This window comes from Ceratotherium simum, chromosome 14, assembly GCF_057802395.1.
Source record: "Ceratotherium simum simum isolate JZ-2026a chromosome 14, ASM5780239v1, whole genome shotgun sequence".
NCBI classification, from domain to species: domain Eukaryota; kingdom Metazoa; phylum Chordata; class Mammalia; order Perissodactyla; family Rhinocerotidae; genus Ceratotherium; species Ceratotherium simum.
Window position 1 is genome coordinate 8,517,165 of NC_141913.1, and position 13,484 is coordinate 8,530,648.

Sequence of the window (13,484 nt, forward strand, 5' to 3'; positions counted from 1 at the left end):
CTTGGCGGGCAGCTACTACATTGCTCAAACAATCGTGGCTTCTAGCACACTCGAGAAAACCCAGAGGCTTTTCAGCTCGATTCATTGATTTTCCCATTCGTGGCAGGGTTGACCTTACCTGCTCAAATGCCAGAGCCACTGGGTGCCACCTGAGAGCAGTTCTCCACGCTCACTGATCACTCTGGACCAGTGCCAGCTCCCTAATTTGACTTGTAATATAGCTTTTTTCGGGATTCCTTCAATGAAACAGCCTTCTGCCAACATTTCATAGATAGAAAAAAGAACACTGGCACCCAAGCCACATTATCACACAGCTACACGCCATTTGTCCTAAGATGGTCCCAGAGGTCACGTATATTTTCAAAATACTTCAGAAGTGGCAATCAGACTGTCTAGCCCTGACTTTCTCTTTGGAATGATGTCAGTGATGAAATGCACAGTCACCTGACACTTTCCATCAGACCCCAGGCCTGTCCCTGCTCCACCCTTCATCCTGGTGGTCTGTGAAACTTCAGGCAGGGAGGCAGCCAGCTCCAGGGCCAGACCCCTCCCTCCACATCAGCACCCTCCCAGGCTCACAGGGAGGAGTCCAGGACTCCTGAGTCGTGGCCAGCGGCCAGAGCACGAGGGGTGCAGATGTGGGTTTCCAGGGGAGGGGTGCGAGTCGAGGGAGCACACATCCTCCAGTTGGCCTTCCCCTCTGCCTCCTGCCACGCATGCCCTGTAAAGCCGCAGCGTCCCATCTGCCTCAGCTCCTTCTGCAGGAAGGAGCCCTCACACTGGCCAACGCAGCTGGGGCTGCAGTGAGGACTGAAGGAGACATGATGTGTGAGCATCACTCAAGGAGGGCCGGGTGGACCGGGGTGCAGGCAGGGCCGGTGGAGGGGTACAGGCCTAGGGGAAAGAAAGCTGCCACTCAGACGCACCGCACAGCTCGGCAACTGCTGTCAATCAAAAAAGATGCCTCGCAAGCACTTCTCTAATCCTGAGGAAGAAACGGACGGCTTTCAGCCCCAAGGGAGCACTCACAGCCGTCCTAATCAAGTTTCCCCAGCAACTGGCTATGGAGTGACGTCTGGGCACCTCCTAATGAAGTCCAGAACTGTGACTACTGTGTCACTGCGCCTGGGAAGGCTGGGACCATGATGGGCTCTTCTTCATCAAGCAGCAGCTTTCAAAATGAAAGGGGAACAGCACCCCAATTCACATGTAAACTGGGCTATGCCAATACCTAACTGGGATTTAACAGTGTTCCAGTTCTACCAGTCCTCAGGGTTGGGGTTTTCAAACTATGAGTCTGGGGATGCGATTGTCACTTTTTACATTTAATTCTGTAAATCAAGAACTTAAAAAAAAATCCAACTTTGGCTGCCATCTTGTACCGCAGGCCATTTACATACAATAAACGCAACACCGAACACTTGCCTCCGCAAGGGGGCGTTCTCCTCAATATCTTCCAGGGTCTCCAAGGACGATCTCTGGGAGATGAGCCGACGTCTGCAGAGAGAGGAAAAACATCGAGGATTTAAAACTGCATTGTAAAATGGATCAGGCATTTCTGTAAATCTAAAACTGTTCTAAAAAATAAAGTCATTAAAAAAAAAAAATTGGACAAAAGCAGTCTAATAAGAGGCTGCCATGTTCCCAGCCTGCGCCCTGAATGCCAGGCGCATTCTCCCTGGTTATAGGGCCGCTTTGTGGCGATTAGGGAAGTAACCAATCCTTTTTATGCTGCAATTTCCCCAAAAGACAAAAAAACGACAAGATGCCTCTTATAATATATAACTTGGGTACTGTGAGCAGTTTTTCTAAAGCATTAGATAATACTGTTAAGTATTCAAATATCAGTGGTCTGAACCAGGTTACCTGATAAATATTAAATTTTAAAACTATATTAAGTAAAATATCAAAATCATTAGGATGCAATAAAAAAGTTATGTTCTCTGGACAGCCATGGTTTCAAAAGCAACTGGAAACAAGGAAGACATCATTCCTTTGGGACAGTTTCTCAGGGACCAGGAAGAATAAATATCAGGGCCTGATTAGGAAAAACAGTAACTCTTCCGGCTGCTAAAGAACTGCAAGTCACCCACTAAAACCTCCTCAGGCTAGTTTCTTTTGCCAGACTAAACCAAGAAGTCATCCTAGTTAACTGAGAAGATCTGGTACAGGGGCAGGGTGGGTAACTTCACAGTAAATCCATCTTTCATAGTAAATGATCTGGCTGAGGCGGGTGCACAGAAAAAATCTGATTGGGTCTTTACCTTCAAAAAATGGAACTAAAATTAGAAAGATAAGTCTATTTTGTATTACATTTGAAGAAATTTAGGTTAAGAACATGCAATTATAACCATATTCTAATTTGCTGTAAAGAACAAAAAATGAGTGCTGTTTTGTTTTGTGTGTACGTTTTCAGACCAACTTGCTTCATGTTTTACTTTTAATAAGACAATCACAACAGTCATTTCTGCAAACTATTCAAGGGCTTCATCAATTTTCTAAGAGCCTTTCTTAATCTTTTGATCGTCAAATCCTTTCTATCATTCTCATCGCACACCCTCTTTTCCCTCCAATGGTAAATGGTCTAATCCTCTCAGACCCTTGCTCGTCAGTGTGTGAGAACCAAGAGTTCTCCAACATCACCTTCAGTGTCTACATGACATGCTGGACCTTCTGCAAGATCTGCAGTTTCACTCTGCAATTAAGTTACAGTGAATTTCCATATCCATAATATTGCCAGATTTCCAACAGTCAGCCAGACCTGAGGCAATGGCTGTGGGGAGACACTGCCCTTACCCGAGGTGGGTACAAAAGGGCTTGAGGGGGTAGGGAACTGATTTTATAGGTGGCCAATTCATTGTTAAGTAGGACTTGCCTGTGCAGCCCTATAACTCTGGGGACTCAGTTCACCAGGACCCCTGTGACAGCACCCTGCAGCTGTGGCTTTGAAGGGTCCAGGCCGTCAGTTAAGGCACAGCCCTTGCAAGTGCTAGGTCTGGCTGGTACAGAGTCCCAGGCTGGGACAGGGGCAGACGCCCAGGTAGTCACACTCCCACCCCTCACAGGGATAGGTACCCCCACGTTTCCCAACCAAAGGACAGTGCAATTCCACAAAGGAGCATGTGTGCTGGGTCAGACAGACTCAGAATTCAATCCTGGGGCCCAGAGACTTTGGAGCCTTAGAAAACTCCTTAGTCCTTGAGCCTCAGTTTCCTCATCTATGAAATGGAAAAAGGAGAGTAACTAAGAAACAGACAGACACAAAGTCCTTGCCACAGGGCAGTTCATGACCAGTAGCTACTGGGCTTTTGACGGACACTCTAGTTTCCTCCACTGGGGCTGCACCCTGACCCGACACCCCACCCCATCCCCAACTAACCAGGATCAGCTTTACTGCCCTAGCTCTGGCCTTTCCTCCAAACCCAGCCAGAAGCAGGGTCACCCCAAAATGCCTTGTGCCTGAGCCCACCTTTGCCACGTGTCCTTCCACACCCACACCCCCTTCTAAGCATAACTCTGCTTAGAGTTGCCGATCATTGGCCATTTATAAAATTAGTCCCCCTCAGGCCTCTGTGCAGTGTTCTCACTTAACACCAAAGTCTCCTCTACAGCCAGAAGGTAGTGATTAGAATGACGTTTACTCTGTTTACCTCTGCATAATGTTCTAAGTTTTTAAATCAAAAGTGAAATATTAAGTATGCACACCTAAGTTATCTCTAATGACAATTTATGTCCATAGGCAGAAATAAATATTTAGGTTTCAGATCCTGGAAATCTCAACAAATTCTGCCAGACTTTGAGCCTTCCTTTGTAGAATAGCGTTTTCAGGTGACCAGTCAATAGACATTCAGTGTTTTGCTCAATCTGCAACTGAAGCGACTGTGCAGCATCAAGGACTCTCCTTCGCTGATCCTAACAGAGAGGTCCACCGGGAAGCTCTGTGATGGGCTCCATGGGCAGCAAAGATACAACCCAAGGCCCCACCAAAGGCCAGGCAGGTGCATCCTCTCGATGCGCTGTGCCCACCCGCTCGACCATGCCAACTGTGAGCCTGGCCTGCTGGGAACACAGAGCTGACCCAGGCTTGACTCCTGTCCTCAAGGAGCTCATATTAAAGGGGGTGTCCGTGGAATTCCATTAACAATCCCTCAGGCTCCTCTGGCATCTGGGGCTGCCTCCCCACTCCTACCCGAGAACAGTGTGGCCAGTGTTCCAGCTGCAAATGCCAAGCAAATCCTATAGTGAACACAGGCTCTCGTCCCACATTCAGACCAGGAAGTTCACCCTAGAAAGATAGGTCCATTCACAGAAGCACACAATCTGACCATTCCTCTATCAAATCCAGCTCTTCTTATGCTGGAAGAGAGAGGTGCTTATTTGGAAAATAACCAAATTAAAATATATCTTTCCATACATTTATAAGGACTTGTTTTCTAAAAGCCAGTACATTTGATAATCTCTTCATGAGTTGAACAGGTGTAGACTCACACACACACACAGAGGCACTTAAGGTCTGGATTCCCTAAAGGGAAAAAAACCCAAAACCCAAATGCCCGCCTGTTCCTTTAAATTCAGCGATCTGCTTCCCTTCTTCATGAATGGAACCAAGCAATATATTCTTTGAGATGGACATAAGAGCTTGGACAGAGCTACTACTGATCATTATAAAGGAACCACCATACGGCACCATGAAATCGAAGATGGGATGCCTGCCCTTCCTATACAAAATAATGGTTTGTTCACTGCCACAAGGGCATGCCCTGTGGTGCTCATCTCTGCCCACTGCCACCTCGCTAGATCCTTCAAAGGTATGTAATAACCTCTCCCCTTGCCTTCTATCCTCAGAAAGCCCGCAATGGGAGAGAAGGCTCAGGGCAGGTGGCCAACCTTCTCCAGGCACTTCCCACCCACAATCTGCCTCATAACTAAGTCCATTACTTGCTAACTCCTTATCACTGGGCTCAGTTAACATGCGGAGGTCTTTGCCCGTTTTAATGACTGACAAGAATACTTAGGCTTGGACCAAAAGAGCATGCCTGTTATTAACCAAGGAGACGTTCAGTAAAAGCCCAAGCGCTATGCGTCAGAGTCCACAACTGGTCCCCAATTGAGTCCTCAGAACTCAGGGTCCTCCATCTTGTCTGACAATTACAATCTGGGCCCTTCCACGCTGGCTACACACAGTTTTGAGGCTGATATGGTTCACATTCGACGCTCGTACATAAGTCAGGCTCGCTGAAGCCCCCAGACTCATTTTAGAACGTTATCCTTTGAACACTCGACTCCGCCGAGACAAGGAAATGCTAATCCCTGACAAGATATGCCTACCTGCGCATACCCACCCAGACCAAATTAACCCACTTGTCATTAGGGCTAATGGTTCACTGTAGTGCACGTCACTGTGTGCTCCTGAGACCCAGGGCTGGTCACAGTGGTTATAACAAATCCACTTACACTGAAAGCTTAAGGAAAGGTCACTGGGAGAAGAGAGAAAAAAAGTCACACAGAAAAAGGTGACTTGGGTGACTCGACAGAGGACTGGACGAAGCAAGACCCAGGACCAGTATTTCTGAAGTGTCTTTTAGGCACAAAAGTGTCACCAGCCTCATTTTCAAAGCAGGAGCAGTGACTAACTATCCACACTGACAGGGGGGAAGGAAAACGGGCCCCGCGGCTCGGCCATCCCGAAAGGCCTCCTGGCCCAAGCCCTGTCATCGGTCCAGTTGGCAGTGACTCTGGGGACCCCAGGAGAGAGAGAGGCAAGACGAGAGCTGTGTCCAGGCACCTTCATCAGTGCTTCTGGACGAGGGCCGTCTCTTCTCAGCCTGATGAGCACAGTGCCTGGGAGAGGAAGCTGATGTGGGCAGGGAGGGGGCAGGTGCCAGAAGAGCCTCACGAGAGCTGGACTCTGGGCTCGCTGCTGACCAGTGAGGGTCACCTTGGGGTCCAGCTGGGGCAGGTGGTCAAGGCCAAACCCATTATGGCCTGAAAGCCAACGTCAGGCAGTGGGCACTGCAGGGGACAGCTCTGGCCCAAGAGTTAGGACTGCATGTGATGAGGAAGGTGACCTCCTGGCCTTGGCATTAGCGTCAAACGAGGAAGTCAGGTTGGATCAATGCTCTCCACCCTGCCTGCACCTTGGAACCCCAGGGAACGTTAAAACCTCTGGGAGCAAAACACAAGCTCTGAGAGCAAGAAGGGACCCTGGTCATCTGGGCGAACTATTGCTACTCTCACAAAAAGGCAATTTCCTATGTGGCTCCAATTCTCCCCATGTAAAGAGCCCCTCCCTTCCTGGCTCTAAGACGGGCCACTGGATGGCATGGTTGCCTCTTCACAGGTGTCAAGCAAGTGAGGGCATCATGGATCCCTCAGTTACACAGGTGATGGGCGAGCTGAGGCCATGATTACCTCAGATCTATTCAGACAGTTATTATGACCAAAAAAAAAAAACCCAACCATAAAAATAACTTATTAACATAGTCACAAGACACCCACACACTTGTAATTTATTTTCTTTGTTACTTGTGTCTTTCTCCCACAGACCATCTCCCTCCCCAGACAAAAGTGAACCACACCAGACAGTGAGATGCTCAGGGGAGGGCCCACGCTCTCCTCACTTGTGTACCCCAGGGATAGAGCATGCTTAGCAAACAGTAGGTACTCAGTCAAGGCTGGCTGAATAAACTAATTAACTCCATCATTAGGCAGGTGGGTGTTCGTGGACTTTTCCCAGAGAGCGCCCGACCTTCCACTCGAAAAGCCTGTGCTTTTCTCTGCACAATGATTAGTGGGCCGTCTCTAGTCAACACACGAGTTCCCAGTGTGGTCAACAGAAGCCCAGAAGTCACCCTCAGAAAGCTTCCCCATGGCGCACTACAAGACGCAGAGGGAGGCAGAAGACCCTCATCCAGCGGGAGGGGTGGGGTGGGAGAAGGGACCATGCCCTCCAAGCACAGCTGAGCAGTTCACAGGTGCAGGATAAGGCCTGATCTGTTTCAAATGGGTTCCTTCTGTTTGAGCTCATTAAACATTCATTCTCCCAAATGGAATTTTTACTGCTTTTGTGACTATGAAAGTATAATGTCTCACTGTAAAAAAATTCAAATGAGGAAATGCATGAAGTAGAAACCGAGAAAATGACCCGCAAACCCCAGCGCCCAGAGAGCACCCTAAGAGAGTCTGGTGCACATCCTTGCAGACTCTTTCCTAGTTCCACATCTACTTCTGGGTACATATTTGTCTGTAACAGAAACTGTGAAAAGGAAAAGGAGGTTCTGCCTTTTTAAAAACAAAGGCAGCAGGGAAGAGCACCCTGCCTTGGGATGAAGCTAGAATCTGGCTCACACTGTTGGGACACTTCACAAGATGCAAGAGTGGGAGCCGAGAGAGAATCTGTAGTTCTCTCCTAGGTTGGGAAGCAGTCCCCGGGGCTGAGGACCCCGTTCTCTGGCTACGAACCAGCAAGTGAAAAAGGCAGTTGGCATACAGAGGCCATGCCTGACCCCTCACCACACCCGTCAGGGAGGGGGGCCGTCAAGGACCACCAGAAGGATGAGGGCTCCAACCTCATCCTCAACATCCGGTGCTGACGCCCGCAGGTCCAGCAGCCTTCACCACGTCGAGCTGCAGGTGTGGGGGCGGTGGCCTGAGGCCTTTCTGGGGCCAGAGGACTATCAGGGTGCAGACCCACTACCCCAGGTAAAGCAGGTGCTGCGGGCGAGGAGTTGGGGCTGCACAGCAAGCAGCCCCACTTCAACCTGGAGACCCAGGGAGCCTTCATCTTTTAGCCTCCTGTCCTGACGCAGAGTCACAAAGCTTCCACGGTGCCCAATCAGGGCCAGTACAAAAAGGCTTGGGGGTCACTAGCCTAGAAAGCAGAGCTGGTCTTTCAGCAGACAGAAAACCTCTGTAAAATGTCATAAGATCCCATCCCCTGGTTGTCATATCCCCACATCAGACGTATTCTTTTGTTCTGGAAATAGTGTTCAGCTCACACGGAAAAGGTGGTCCTAAAAAGTAGAGTATAAACTGTAATTTGTAAACTGATTTACTCTGGGAGCCTACTACTTAGAGGAGCCCTAAACAGAAGAACCTCTATATATCCAAGAATTATACTTTCATTGATACATTTTTTGTGACGATGCTGGTTCTCAAATACCAAGCTCTCTTAAAGCCAAATGCACCTCTAACACCCCACTGTTATTTCCTTCAATTCTCTAACACAGCTTTAAGTTGTTGAGGCCACAGCACCATGAGCTTGCTCTCCAGACTCAGCAACTAAGTTATAACATTGTTCACGATTTGGCAAAGTTTAAAGCCAAGATTCCAGATGCTCCTTTAGCAGAAGTCCAATCAGATTGTGCTCACTGAAGAAGCAGACTGTTTTGCACCAATACATATGTGTTCACAGATGAAGAAAGAAAAGTCAGCTGTCACCTCTAAACAGAAACTACACAGAGTCTTAAAGCAAAAATGGACTTAGCTTCAGCCTGAAGACGTGTTCATTAGATCCATGCTTAGTTCTGGTTCCCACGGATCTAAAGCTTTGTCCAGCAGCAAAGGTGTGGATGAAACCGAGCGTGGCCCTTAAGTGCTCACCTGGCAATGGCTGCATGTTAGTCTGTGGAGGGAATCCCAGAGGAGAGACATGCAATTGGACACTGCAGTGGCAGACTAGCTGGGCCAGGTCACCAGGTTGGGCAACCTGCAGAGCACCCTGTCTGGACCAGTCAGCCCCTGCAACGCCTCAGGCCAAGAGCACACAGCTGGCTTGCTTGTGCAAGGAAAAACTTCCTCTCCCCACAGCAGCTTATGCACCACAAGCCAGATCCACACCCAGAATACGAATGGAAGCAATTCAAACTCCCGAATGGGTCACAGGGGTCTTCCTTATAAAGGAAAGAAAATAGATTATCTTTAAAAAAAGGAGGGACGTGTAGATCAACAAACATACAAAATGTTAGGAAACTAATTTTGAATCCGGCTGTATTTAAAGTCTCCAGCTGACGAATCAGGCAAAAATCAAATTACAGTCAATACACCAAGAGTTGCCAATCAGCTTGTTCAAATAAGATCTGTTTCTATATTTTTATATGTGGGTCAAGAAAGTGACTCTAAATGTTTACAGAGAATACAGAGGCACTCGACCTGCCTGAGTTTACTTTCATTTCAAAGTTCTCATCAGACTCGCCAAATCCTGGAAAACCAAGGTGTGAGGTCATCTCAGTGTTCTGGGCTGTTCAGAGACAGACTTGTTCGCAGGATTTAATGACTGGCCAGGTATTCGCTCCTCAGATGCCCACAGCCACCCTACTAATCTTACAAAACACCCTTTCCATCATGTCATTCCCCAATTTGAAGATCCACAACGACTCCCTCTGGGAACAAGTCCAAACTCCTCTGACAAAGGGACTAGATGCGGAGTTCAGAAGACAGCAGCAGACACAGCACACCTGGCCATCCCGAAGGCACCTGCCCTATCTCCTGAGCCATCCTTGGGGTGTCAGGAAACAAAGGGGCCAGCCCAGGGCCATGGGCTGAGTGACAGTGCTGCATTCTAAGTCTTGCTTAGCCTCATCCCGGAGGGAAAGGCCTTCCCCTGCACCTAGAGGGAGCAAGTTGACCAAATGTGCAAAAGAACAGAATCCAAAAGTAGGTGTATTGAAAAAAAAGTCAGGATCCAGAAAGGTTTTGGGTTTTGTGCGGCTGATGAGAGAAATGACACTGTCCTTGCTATGGAACATGCTGGATACCCTTTGGTGGGGGGGGGGTGTGTGTGTGACAAGTAGGGGCTAAGTCAGGACAGGGTGAGGGTGGGAAAGAGACATGAACAATGGAAAACCACTCAGAATAAAAGGGTCAGCTTCATCCTGGAGAGAAAACAGCCCTGTTGATCTAATATGACCAGTCCAAGGAGTTTGGGGCCAACTTATGTATGTTCTGGGAGGGCATCACAATTCAAGGGATCAAATCCAGGTGTTCTCTACAAAGCGGATTCCCTGAGCCAGGTGGGGAGAGTGGCTGGGAATCCAGCACCTGGGCCCAGAGTTTAAGGCCAGGACAGACCAGGTGCGGAGTGTGTAGGAGTCAGGGGAGGGCACGAGTGAGCTCAAAGGAGAGCCAAGATTTAACTGGGGCGAGGCAAGGGGAGTACCTCCCGGAGAAGGAGCAAGCAGACTAGGGCAGGAGGTTCCAGGGGTGGACTCGGGATGGACTGCTGACATACATGCCTCCCCGGGGCTGAACAGGATGGGACACCAGGCTTGTGCAAGGCATAGAGGAATTCCCTGAAGCAAAGTCAGGGAAGGAGCCCAACAGGAGCCAGGAGACAGGCCCCCAATCAGATAGCTAGCGTTTCTTTCAGGAGCAGCTGGAGAGGTCCCAAGTGAATACGCACAGATGGGTGGGGCTGGGAGCTAATGGAACAAATGCGGGCACCCCACAAGTGTGTGTGCACACTCATGCAGTTTTTCCTTCTGACATCAGAAGAACAAAGGAGGTGCAGGAACACGTGCAAGGCTTACATGGGGGAGTGAGGGTGCAGACGCAGTAGGCTGGAGTTGCTTCCTTAGAGGCTGACTGCACCCTGTTCCCAGGCCTTCTGAAGGCCCACAAGCACCTGAGTCGTGTCTGATGGATCCACGGCCTCCACTCATCTCCAGCCTCTTCAGGAAGCGTGTTTCATCCTGGACTCGCTTTTCTGTACTAAAGATGGGGCCTTCTCTTAAACACCTCCCTGTGACAATGGCCTCAGCATCGGTGACCTTGCCTTTCTTTCCCAATCGTTAGGACTTACTGGTATTTTGCAAAAGTACCTCTGCTTGCTGAAGGCTTTCTAAGCCAGATACACATTTATTTTCCATTCGAAAGCAAAATGAGGGCTCTCTGTGCCCAGCTCTATGGGGTTTGCAGCACAAAGACTGGAGAGGCACAGGAGAAGGCCACGCCCTGCCTGGAAGTGTACCCCTCTCCCCGGCTCCTCACTCCTGAAGAGCTAAACTATCAATGGGAGGTAATTTAATTAGAACCAGCAGGGAGTCAAGCAGTCTGGTTACTTCCCCTTCGGTATTTAACAGGACCTTCAGGGGGCCGCCTTCCAGCATAATCGCTCCCCTGAGTTTCTCCCTCGGTTCCCAGCTTGACCTTTCTCTGTTGCAAAGCGCCTTCAGCAGAAATGGATTTTGACAGCTAGGAAACAGCATGCAATTATTTATAGCAAATTCGGGATTGAGGGGGTTTCATCAATCTTTATTTTCTAGGAGTTTTTCAGATTAACCGTGGCCCACGCTCAATAGCAGCTTATGAAAACGAAGATGGATCTTTCCTCGTCTCTCCAGCTTCAAGCAACAGCGTCCGGTTTCCTACCAAGGGCCCGAATTATCTCAGACTCCCTTCTGGAAGCCCTTTTAAAAAATGCCTTGTTTCTCCTTGGCCACTGATGTTTATTCCCTTTACCGAAGGCTGAATGGGGAACGGCCACAGCTGAATCGCCGGCCTCATTTATGGGGTAAGGGATGCCCCCAAGGGTGTGACCAAATCTTAGTTCAAAAGAAAACTCAGAATCTGCTTCACCCGCTCTTCATCCACCCAAATCCTGCCATCCTCCTAAGCACAGTGTGGTGCCACCTGCTCTGTGAAGCTCCCTGACATTTTCTGAATTCCTACGACATTTGGTATCTTTATCGTATTTGGAAATATTCCACTTATAGACTGATTGATTTTATTCTTATTTTACACCCTGTATCTCCAACTCAACTCCAAGTACCTTGAGGACAGATAACTATGTCTTCTCTCCTCTGAAGCCCCTTTAATAACAAATGAGCACATTACCTCAGCACAGCAGGTGCTCAGCAAATCCTTAAGGACAACTGTCTGTAGCCACCGCTGCAGCGGGGTGGGGGGGGGGGGTGGACACACACACAGAGGGGCGACGACACGGCAACAAGGGAGGCAGGGAGGCAGGTTAACACTGCTCTGAGGGGCTCTTCAAAGACCCTTGGCAAGCCAGCAGACTGCCGAGCCTTATCAGGATCAGGGCCAGAACCAAAGTTGAACCTCAGACAGCAGCAAATCATTGATGTTCAAACTGCTTTTGAGCAGCAGAATGCCTTTTTTCAAACTAAATCTTACATCAAATCTCAAAATATAAAACAGATTAGAATAATTATACCTTATAATGTATTATAAGGTATAATTAATTATACATTTAAATACAGAAAGGTTTACTTATAACTCAATCACTAGAAGAGCAGTGAGGCTATTTTGATGTACAAACAAATCTGAAACCAAGAGCCATGGAGGACATTTCTAGTCTAGGGTCAATTTCAGCATCTAGTGTATTTCTTTTGGTCTTGGTTGTACAGTATGGAGATAATCCCAACTGACACAGATAAGTAGGCGCCCATGGTAACCATTTTTAAACATATCAGGACTCAATTCAATTAAATAGACGTGCAGGTGAAACTTAGTTGCACAAAATCAACTTACTCCAGCAGCATAAGTTAATAATGCATAATTAACACACCACCAGTGTGATAGGTTTGCTATAGAACACTATTGAGTTTGTATTTTACCACAGTTTTAAAAACACTTTATATACAACTACATATAAATTATACCTCAAAATGTTAAACATAGTATTATCCCATACGACTGGCAATTCTATTCCAAGATATAATCCAAGAGAAATGAAAGAACACCCACAAAAAAATTTGTATATGATTGTTCATAGTAGCTTTATTTACAATAGCTAAGATGTGAAAACAACCCAAATGTCCATCAACTGATGAATGGATAAATAAAATGCAATATTATTCAGCCATAAAAAGGAATGAAGTACTGATACATGCTACAAAATAGATGAACCTTGAAAAGATTATGCTAAGTGAAAGAAGCCAGCCACAAGAGACTACATAGTCTATGATTCCAATTATATGAACTGCCCAGAATAAGCAAATCCATAGAGACAGAAAGTAGATTAGTGGTTGCCTAGGGCTGGGTGTGGGGAGTGGGAGGAATGGGGAGTGACTGCTCATGGCCAGGGGGTTTCTTTCGAGGGTGATGAAAATGTTCTAAAATTAGATAGTGGTGATGGCTGCACAACTTTGTGAATATACTAAAAACCACTGAATAGTACTCTTTAAATGGATGGTGTATGAATTCTCTCTCAATCAAGCTATTAAAATATTTATATAGGATATATAAAATCTATATACATAGAAAAGTATACATCGGAAAAAAATACATAGTGAAAATGCATCAACCGTTTGTGGAACTCCCAATGTGCTTGCTGAGGTCCTTAGAGCTCTAGATAATACAATTTTGAGAACTATGGATCTGGTTCAATTTCCTTTGACCAGAGCCATGGAGACTGAGAGTCAAGTGGCCATCCCAGGCCAGAGCTTGATGGTGTGAGAGCAAGGATAGGGCCCAGACCATCTCATGGCAGAGCCCTCCCCGTCCTTTCTAATATGGGTTAAACT

General features: G+C 47.6%; 1 protein-coding gene across 1 annotated transcript in view; it reads right to left on the reverse strand.

Annotated features, from left to right (window-relative positions):
- CABLES1 (Cdk5 and Abl enzyme substrate 1) overlaps positions 1-13,484 on the reverse strand; it is a 110,869-nt gene that overhangs the window by 61,592 nt on the left and 35,793 nt on the right. The window contains exon 2 of the mRNA XM_004421121.3: positions 1,426-1,497. Within this exon, the coding sequence (XP_004421178.2) occupies positions 1,426-1,497 (72 nt within the window). The remainder of the gene's footprint in view (positions 1-1,425; positions 1,498-13,484) is intronic.